The 10000-nt window shown below is 48.7% G+C and overlaps 1 protein-coding gene across 1 annotated transcript in view; it reads right to left on the reverse strand.

The window, feature by feature from the left end:
- HORMAD2 (HORMA domain containing 2) overlaps window positions 1–4625 on the reverse strand; it is a 46741-nt gene extending 42116 nt beyond the window's left edge. Inside the window, exons 1-2 of the mRNA XM_060192840.1 lie at window positions 4518–4625; window positions 1–63 (exon numbers count right to left, since the gene is read on the reverse strand). The exon at window positions 1–63 is cut by the window's left edge and continues 79 nt beyond it. Of these exons, the coding sequence (XP_060048823.1) occupies window positions 1–63; window positions 4518–4568 (114 nt within the window). The 5' untranslated portion in view covers window positions 4569–4625. The remainder of the gene's footprint in view (window positions 64–4517) is intronic.
- Window positions 4626–10000: the final 5375 nt, after the last annotated feature.

Consider the following 10000-nt stretch of genomic DNA (forward strand, 5'->3'; position numbering starts at 1 on the left):
CAGTTTCTTCACCATTACCAATGACTCGTGCTCATTAGTGATTTGGGATGGGAAAACTGTGCCCTGGAAATAAATAAAAGTAAAAATGATTTAGCTCCAAAATGTCATTGCTACAAATACAATGAGATGTTTTTTGTTGTTGTTGTTGTTGTTTTTGCCTCTAGTGTTATCACTGGGGCTCAGTGCCTGCACTACGAATCCTCCACTTCTGGTGGCCATCTTTTTTTCCATTGTTGTCATCGTTACTGTCGTTACAGAAGACAGAAAGAAATTGAGAGAGGAGGGGAAGACAGAGAGGGAAAGACAGACACCTGCAGACCTGCTTCACTGCTTACAAAGTGATCCCCTCTGCAGGTGGGGAGTGGGAGGCTCGAACCGGGATCCTTGTGCTTCACACTATGTGTGCTTAACCCAGTGTACTACCACATGGCCCTGTTTTGATTTTTATTAATGAGAGAGAGCCAGAACATGACCCTGGCACGTGATGTCCAGCTCTTTATCCACTGAGCCACCTCTCAGGCTACAGGTTTTGTTTTCTTTAATTATTCAAGTCTGATACCTTTACAGGCCACTAAAACATCAGAAGAGTGAGCGGACTGGAATGGCCCACACAAAGAAAACCAACCGTCTTTAGCTTCTCCCATTCAGTTTCCACATCCAGTCTTTAAATATCATCAGTTCTCTCCCAGAACGTCCTCATCTCTGTCTACTCCCTTCCCTTCTAACTACCTTCACCCTAGCTCAGGACAGATCTGCTTCTCTCTTACTGCAGTAGTAAAAGAGTGCCTGTCCTTAGAGTGTGGACCCACCTGTCAACACCCATGTTCAGCGGGGAAGCAGTTACAGAAGCCAGACCTTGCACCTTCTGCATCCCACAATGACCCTGGGTCCATCCATGCTCCCAGAGGGATAAAGAATAGGAAAGCTGTCAGGGGAGGGGATGGGATACAGAGTTCTGGTGGTGGGAATTGTGTGGAGTTGTACCCCTCTTATCCTATCATTTTGTCAGTGTTTCCATTTTATAAATAAAATTTTAAAAAGGGGGGTTGGATGGTAGTGCAGCAGGTTAAGCGCACATGGCATGAACCGCAAGGACCAGCCTAAGGATCCCAGTTCCAGCCCCCGGCTCCCCACCTGCAGGGGAGTCGCTTCACAGGCAGTGAAATAGGTCTGCAGGTGTCTCAATGTCTTCCCCTTCTCTCTCCATTTCTCTCTGTCCTATCCAACAATGACGACATCAATAACAACAACTACAACAACAACAAAAACAACAAAGGTAAAAAAAGGGAAAACAAACAAAAAAAATTTTTTTAAAGAATGCCAAAGATTGAACTGGAAAAAAAAAAAAAAGAGTGCTGGTCATTCCATTTGTCCTTCACAGCTAATGTCCAAGGTGTGAGCCTTGCATATGATATCCCCGGACATATACAGAACAGAATTCACGCACCCCCGGGTGGTACTTGAGAACTGTCAGAATCGTGTCCCTGACCAGCTCTCCCGTTTACCTTGCCCCCTCTCTGTGCACCCCACCCTCCGGCCAGGTGGGGTTTGACTCAGCTATAACGCTGTGTTTCTACGTCTCTGTGCCCTGCTCATGCTGGAAATTTGCCAGATGCTGACGCTCTCGCCCTGAGACTGGTCACTAGCGAGGCTTCCATCTGCAGTGTGTGCTGAGCGCACAGGCGCATGCCACATTCAGTGGCGCATCCAGTTGCTCTGACATTGTTTCCTTATTACAGCTGTTCTTAAGCTGTTGTCAAGTCCACCCTAAGTGGCGCGCCCCACTGAGAATGTCACGACAGGAGTGACAGATAACGATGGGGTTCCTTAGTTTAAGAGGCGCCTCCCACCCAGGTCATCTCACAGTTGGAGTACTCGCTGACGAGTGGCTGACGAGATTTCCAGGATATCTCGAGGTATCATCCCAACACGTTTACCAGATCATTCAATGTTGTTGTGTGCACAACAACATGAATCTGTATCACTCTGTCATGATGATTAGTCGACAACACTGCTTTTTGCTGTCTTTAATCCCAGCATAAAATAAGCCTCATGAGTGCCAGCTGGTAATTTTAAATTGTTTTCCAGAACTGATGGCTGATGACTTATATTCAACTTCTGTTTCATAAGAGCATGTTATCTTCTGTAATAAACATCTTTTCATCAATACCCTATTCAATGCAAGAATGTGAGGCCAGTCTCCGTCCATACCTGACAAAGGCTGCTGTGCAGAATATACCCACTAGCCTCGCCTAGCGCCTTGAGAGTTTCGTGAAAATACTGTGACTTGCCAGCGGGGACGCTACTGTGCGTCACTGTAGAAAGACAGGGCGCTAACGACTTGAGCGAGGTGTGATGGTGCTGCCAAGTCCCACGGCATTAGGCAAGTGCCTTTTCTGAGCTTCAGGTCCTTTACTGCAGGTTTAGTCGAGGTGACGGGATACAATCTCGGCACAGTGCCTAGCACACGGCGGGTTCTGAATCAACCTGGCTTCTACTGTTAGCAGGAGTGTTGTTCAGGATCAAACAGCACACACAAACACTACAGTCACTTGAAACCTGCTAGGGAAATAGCTCGTCTGCTCAAACCGCACAGATGTGTTGCTGCTGAAGGGTCAGTTTGCTCATTAAAACGGGAAGAGCAAGTGACAGCTGACTGCGAGTCCTTCCCCAGCTCAGCAGCCCCGGAGGTGTGCGCTCAGGAAATCAAGAGGGGTCCCGAGGCTGCTTGTTGTTGTTGTTGATGTCATCATTGTTGGATAGGACAGAGAGAAATGGAGAGGAGGGCAAGACAGAGAGGGAGAAAGACAGACACCTGCAGACCTGCTTCACCACCTGTGAAGACTCCCCTGCAGGTGGGGTTCGGAGGCTTGAACTGGGATCCTTACGCCGGTCTTTGCGTTTTGTGCCACCTGGGGGAAGAGCAAGTGACAGCTGACTGTGAGTCCTTCCCCAGCTCAGGAAATCTAGAGGGGTCCCGAGGCTGCTTGTTGTTGTTGTTGTTGACGTCATCGCTGTTAGATAGGACAACTGAACTCCAGGCGCTGAAGTCAAGCCAGAGAGAGGACGGCCTGCTCTGTCCTGACGGTTCTCCTTTGCCTTGCATCTTCCATTTCTGCTCCCGCTGCAAACTCCTAATATTTTATTCCCTTTCCTGACCAAACCCACTACGTTTCTATTCATTGCGGAGTAAAACATAAGTCCCTTAGCCTGGATGCTATGTCTAGATTAACTTGTCCCTCAGGTTCTCATCCAAGTCTGTCTCCTCCATCCCCCACGCGACGACGGTCTAGTCCAGCCGGGAGAGGCCCGTCACTCTCTGCAACACGCCGCCTCAGGACTATGCTGGGCTGCAGCGTGTTCAGATCCCTCTCACTACCAGACGCCACCTAGTTCTCATCTCCTTACTTCCTGAGGAATAAACAAACCATCCTACTGTATGCAAAACCTCCCAGTTCTTTTTTGTTTTTCAGATAGAAAGAGTGAGATGGAGAGGAAGAGAGAGAGAGGGAAAGAGAAACCAGGGCACTGCAGCTTCATTCAGCGGCAAAGCAGCGCACTATTTTTGACTCCATCTCTAAGTCCTTACCATTTCAATGCATTTTTCAAATGCATGTGATGCACAGACCAGTTTGTATATTGATGTATCTCTGATAAACTGTATTTGCCTAATCAAATCTAAGCTCTGGAAGATAAAGATCATTTTTCTCTGGTATCGTAAAATACTGTATCATATAATAAGCTCTCAATGAATAAACAAATGATTCTTAGCAAGTGTCCCGGAACAAGATAAACGCGTCCAGGTGAGCCAGGACACCATCACCACTGTGCTCCCACGGGCGCCCACCGCCCAGGCCTGCATCTCAGTGCTCCTGCTTCAGATCTGACGACACCACAGGGCACCCCAAGTTTCTGACGGCTTCAGGCAGTGAATGTTTAACAGAGAGAATTCTCTTTAAGCATCCTTTTTGCTTCTGACTTCCTTTTCTTCAGAAAATCTAAATATATGGACACGAGATAAGCATGTGACAAAGTCTCTCTTTTCTTTCTTTTTTCCTCCAGGGTTATCACTAGGGTCTAGTGCCGCACTGCAATCCACTGCTCCTGGCAGCCATCTTTCCATTTCATTTCAAAGGACAGAGAGAAACTGAGAGAGGAAAGGGGAAATAGAGAGGGAGGGAGAGAGACACACACCTGAAGACCTGCTTCACCACTCTGGAAGCTTTCCACCTGCAGGTGGGGACCAGAGGCTTGAACCCGGATCCTAGCACAGGTCTTGGCACTACTACTCCGTCCCTGTGCCACCACCGCCCCTCAAAGTAAGTTTCTCTGGAGGGACCTAATTTCCCCAACACTCCCAGTCCATTAGGCAGTTAGAATGCAGACACACACCAACAGAACATTATGTGCCAATTAACTGATAATTCCGTAGCTTTTTTAGAGCAAAGATTAAAGTCTTCACTCTGCACTAACTCACTAAATAGTCATTGATTTTTCTTTTAGTTCTTAATAAATACCTTAGATGCTTTGCAAATTCTGATGGAGTGAGAGAGCTGAGCAGTGGCCATTGTAGGAATGTATCAGGGTTCTTTCAGTGAGTCTAGCCTATAAAGAGAAATACACCTTGAAAACATACTGCTTTACACCTTTTCATTCTGACCAAACACCACACTAGAAAGTTAAAAACCCCCAAGTTAACAACAGTTAAGTATAAACTGTTCCCCAGATCACTCAACTCAGAAATTAACTATGTTCATTGTTAAAGAACCAAAGCAAAACATGAATACTCAAACTGATCTAGTGTCCTGTCGAATCTATAAGATGAATTTCAGCTGGAAGACCCTGACTGGATTTCCTGAGGAGCCGTTCACTAGCAGTTAGCACGATTACTTGGAAAGGCAGTTTGTAAACTGCTTTGTCTCCACTGTTACCGTCCTATAAAGTCAGCACAAGCCTGGAATAATTTCCCAGTCGCCCATGGAAGCTGACTACCTGTTCTGCACATGGACAAGGGAGTGCTAGGTGCCTGACAGCTGCTCCCAGGGCAGGCAGCAGTGCTCTCCTGTGCAGAGAGGCTACAGCGCTCCTGGCAGTAACTGCACATCTAGTGGGTTTGCAAATCAACTCTAAGTCCATGTCCAGCAGAGCAAGAGGAGGCGCAGTAGAGAAAGATGAGGTGCTGGGGGGCACAGGCGTGACACATGCCAGATGATACTCTGGTTCTCCTTCCCCCTTCCTCCTCTCTCGCATAAATAGATCAAGAAATAAAACTCTTTTTAAAAATTGATTATCAACTCCATACCCATGGGGATGACTATTTCAAACATGGAACAAGGGGCCTGGGATGTAGTAAGGGGGTAAAACACACACTTCTGTACAGGGGCCCAGGTTTGGTCCTTGGCACCCAGGACAAAGCAAGTTGGAACAAAAGAGGGCAAAAATCATGGGCTTACATGTGGGGAAACGGAAGCCCTCCCTCGTCCACTGCTGTGGGGAACGTCAGGCAGTCTGCCGCTGTGTAAACAGCAAGGGCAGTCCGTAAGGAGTTAGACGAAACCCCGTTATTAGCAGGAGGTCGGTCAGTGGAGACTTCCACACCGGCACTTGCAGAAGCATTGTTTACAACAGCTAAAGGATGGAAACAAGCCAATGTCTCCCAAAAGCTGAGTGGATAAAAACTGCTATGTGGGCTGGGTGGTGGCGTACCCACGACTAAGACCTGGGCTCAAGCCCCTCCTCCCCACCTTCATGGCTGGCGAAGCGTCAGGTGTTTCTCTTTCTCCTTCCCTGTCAATTTCTTTCTGTCTCTATAGAAAGAGAGGGAAAGGAAGGGAGGGAGGGAAGCAGGGAGAGAGACAGAGGGCTGGCCACCAGGAACCAATCCCCAGCACACCCTGAAGCAAAAAAAAAAAAGTGCTGTGTACAAGAGAATGATGTTCTGATATACCCCATATGGATGAAACCTGAAACATCACTGCAGCTGAAAGGAGGCAGACACACACACAGACAAGCAGCGCATGGTCTCACTGACAGGAGGTAGACAGAACTACATCAGTGACTCGGAGAGTGCAGGACTGTGGCTACGAGGGCTGGGGGAGAGAAAGGGGTTCTAATGGACACACAGCTTTGGTTTGGATGAGGGACAACTCAGAAATGACTAGTGGCCATGGCTGTACAGTATTGTGAATTCAATTAGTGCCACTGGATAGTACAGCTGAGAATAATAATCCAGGTGTCAAATTTAATGCTATGATGCTACAGTTTTAAAGCTGACAGTTAAGATCGAGTTTTTATTTATATTGTTTCACAGACATAAAAAAAAAATTTCCCCTTTTCTTTCTCAAAGGCCTTAATTCTGTCTCATAAGGGGGCTTCTTTTCAAAGATTATGGAATTCTGACCAAAAAATGTTGAAACAGCTCAGCCAGGCAATTCCACTCTGAGCTACCTAGGAAGTCTGCAAGCTGATGTTACCTGCAGACTTATGCAAGATTCTGCACAGAAAAGAGAACAGAATTATCTGAAGATACTGCCACAAGGTGGTGATAGAGATTATAAACAGGTCGTGAGTGATTCCTCTCAAATTACTTCTTCAGGTCAGCACTAGGGGACACTGTTTTACAATATTTTACTGGAATCTTCTCCAAAACAGAGAAGATTCCGGGTGCATCTGGGTGACAAGTCTAGCAGATGGAGACTTGTCTCTAGTGGCCTCTCCCAGGGCTCTGTTCTGGCTCCTACACTATTTAATATTTACATCAATGACCTCCCAGAAACTTCTTCAAGGAAGTTCATCTACGCCGATGACATCTGCTGTGCAACTCAGGCATCCAAATTCGACATCCTCGAGGAAACACTCACGAAAGACATGTCTCTGATATCTGATTCCTGTAAAAAATGGCGACTAATCCCTAGCACTGCAAAAACGGTATCATCTATTTTCCATCTACACCATGCCTCGGCCTCGCGTGAGCTTAATGTGCAGCTTGGCGTTACGAGAATCCGGCATGAAGCCCAGCCAGTCTATCTTGGCGTTACTCTCGATCGCACTCTGTCATTTCACAAACATCTCATAAAAACTGCAGCAAAGGTGGGCGCGAGGAATCACATCATTGCAAGACTGGCCAGCTCCTCATGGGGCACGAGCGCTTCCACACTACGATCATCCTCTCTGGCATGATGCTATTCCACTGCAGAATACTGTGCCCCAGGATGGTTCCGTAGCCCCCATGTCCACTTGGTCGATTCCAAATTATATTCCTCCATGAGGATCATTTCTGGAACCATCCGTTCCACCCCGGTTCCATGGCTGCCAGTTCTTAGCCACATCGCCCCACCAGCCAGATATTCGTCGGGATGCAGCATCATCTAAGTTCATTTCCCACGTCTACGCTCGACCGGACCTGCCAATATACGCGGATATCTTCGCCCACCCTGTCCAATGCTTGACGTCTCGTCATCCAATCTGGTCTCCTACACCTACACTGAACTTCTCTGTTCCAGACTCTTGGAAACAGAGCTGGCAGTCAGCTGAGGTCAAGAACAAACACCTCATCACAGACCCCTGCGAGCGTCAACCCGGCTTTGACCTAGCACGTTATGATTGGGCCTTCCTCAATCGCTATCGAACAGGCCATGGCCGGTGCGCCGCTATATTCCATCGCTGGGGAGCCAGAGACGACCCAAACTGCCCCTGCGGCTCCAGACAGACTATGACCCACATAGTCAAACGACTGCCACCTCTCCAGATTCAAAGGAGGTCTCGAAACTTGACATCAGGCTCAACCTGACGCTGTTGACTGGCCACGGAAGAAGGGCAAATGCTAGAAGAAGAAGAACTGGAATCTAAAAAAACTAATTGTTCTTTGATCCTTATAGCTAGATTTTTAATAAGATCTTAACATAACCTTCATTTCTGAGTATCCCACGCAACACATCGACTGCCTCCCTTACAAATTCAAGAAAGAAAATGAGGGGGGATAACTCAAGTCAAGGTTACACGGTGGACATGCCGGCGCTGAGGCCCTGGGTTCGATCCTGGCAATTGTATTAGAAAATAGATAAAATGGGGAGCACACGTAATTTAAGCTCTAGCTGTGACCCGTGAGGCCACAGCAGACTACCCCCACTGGGGTAGCTATTCATCTTAGAGAAAACAAGTAAGAGGGATAACGATTTTTGAATAGCTTCTATATTGATGGCTTTTCTACCTTTTCTATAGTCATAAGCTACTCTGGTGGACTTCTGGAAATGACACCAGCCAAACAAGACACATTCCATTATGACATCCATATTTCTGAAATGTACAAACTGGACTGAATTACTATTTTCACCAGAGGCTCTAATCTATCCAGGGCCCCTGGTTCTGAGATGAATCCAGGTCTAGCCACTGGCAGCATTTGGCAGAACCCGAGGAGTCAGCACTTGCCACGTTTCCCAGCACATGGGTGCGCACGTGGAGGGTATCTGCAGCTGGGACTGGCAGCCCCACTTCGCGTCAGATGAGCCTCAGCTCTTGCCTGGACTTCTGCACCACCAGCTGGCTGTCACCCTTGTCCAGTATGTTCTTTTTTATTATTCTTTTATAAATGATCTTTACTTATTTGATAGAGAGATTGAGAGGGGGGAGAGACAGAGAGACACCCACAGCCCTGCTTCACCACTCGTGAAGCTTTCCCCCTGCAGGTGGGGGCCAGGGGCTTGAACCTGAGACCTTGCACATTGTAATGTGTGTGCTTAACCAGGCGCGCCACCGCCTGGCCCCTCCAGCAGGTTCTTCGCACTGAAGTTGGTTTTTGTTGTTGTTGTTGTTGTTTTGCACACAGCTTGACTCACTGCCCGGAACAGTATACTTCAGTACAGAGCTTCGTCTCCGGGGTCCAGTGCAAATCCTCCTGGGGCTTCAGGAGCTGACTTCGCCTTCTTAGTCGAGTTTCTAACCGGCTCCCCTTACACTTGCACGCAGCTGCCGCTCTTGCCTCATTCAGTTACCTGAAGAATGCTACTCCCTGCAGCAGTCCCAGCTCCTCCTCGGCTCCCAATCCCCGCGTCCCCACGTCCTCTGGCCTGGCCTGGCCCGGCTCCGGGGAAGTCCGGCTCATGTGCCCGCGGAGCTCATACTGCATCCGGCTGCAGCCTGCTCAGCTCAGCCGGGAGTCGGTCGGCTCCACCTGACTTACCGGTGTAGAAAGTGGTTTTAGAGGCAGGGTATGGTTGTCTTTATGTGTCCACGAAGTTCTGCATCACTACTATCTAATTTCAGAAAACTCTCCGCTCCCCCAGACACCCCCCCACACACACAGACACACCCGTAACCACCAGCCTCCTGCTGGCCCTGTGCCTGGCTACCCCGGCCTTCCTGTGTCAGCTGACTGTGTGACACCCGGCCTGAGCCGGGCTGAGATCGTCCTTGAAGCCTCTGAGCCATCGCAGAGCAGGAGCAGAGTGGTCACTGGCTGCATCTGCTGGAACGAGGAGGGACGAAGGGTCTCTAACAACAGCCAGCAGGCATCAGAGGCAGGAACCAACGGCTAATTCTCCAACTGAGAAAGTCAAGGCCCAGAGCAGCTGACTAGGCCACCCAGGGTCCACTAACCCAGCGGCAAACTGCTCATCACCTCACAGGTCGGGCCCCTCAGGAAACAGCTCGGACGGCTCTCATCACCTACTTCTGATTCACCCCCTAAGACCTAGGAGGAGATCTGTAACTGTGAATTTGAAAAGCAGAGCTCTCATAGGTCTCTCAGCTGCACATCTGCTTGCTTGAGCTTCACCAGCAGTATCCCCCACCGCATGCCGACTGTCCGTCCACCCCGGGACTAGGATTCCAGGAGGCGTGACTCTGTGCGGAAGAGAGCAACCTCTCCTTACAAGTTATATACTCCCTCAGGGAAAGCAACTGCACTTTGTCTCCACACGACTGGACACCTGGACATGGTGCCCAGCACACGTGGGCACAAGACCTGCAATCTGGACACCTGGAAACAAGCCCTGACACCTGG

The sequence above is a fragment of the Erinaceus europaeus genome, chromosome 6 (genome assembly GCF_950295315.1).
Source record: "Erinaceus europaeus chromosome 6, mEriEur2.1, whole genome shotgun sequence".
Taxonomy (NCBI): Eukaryota; Metazoa; Chordata; class Mammalia; order Eulipotyphla; family Erinaceidae; genus Erinaceus; species Erinaceus europaeus.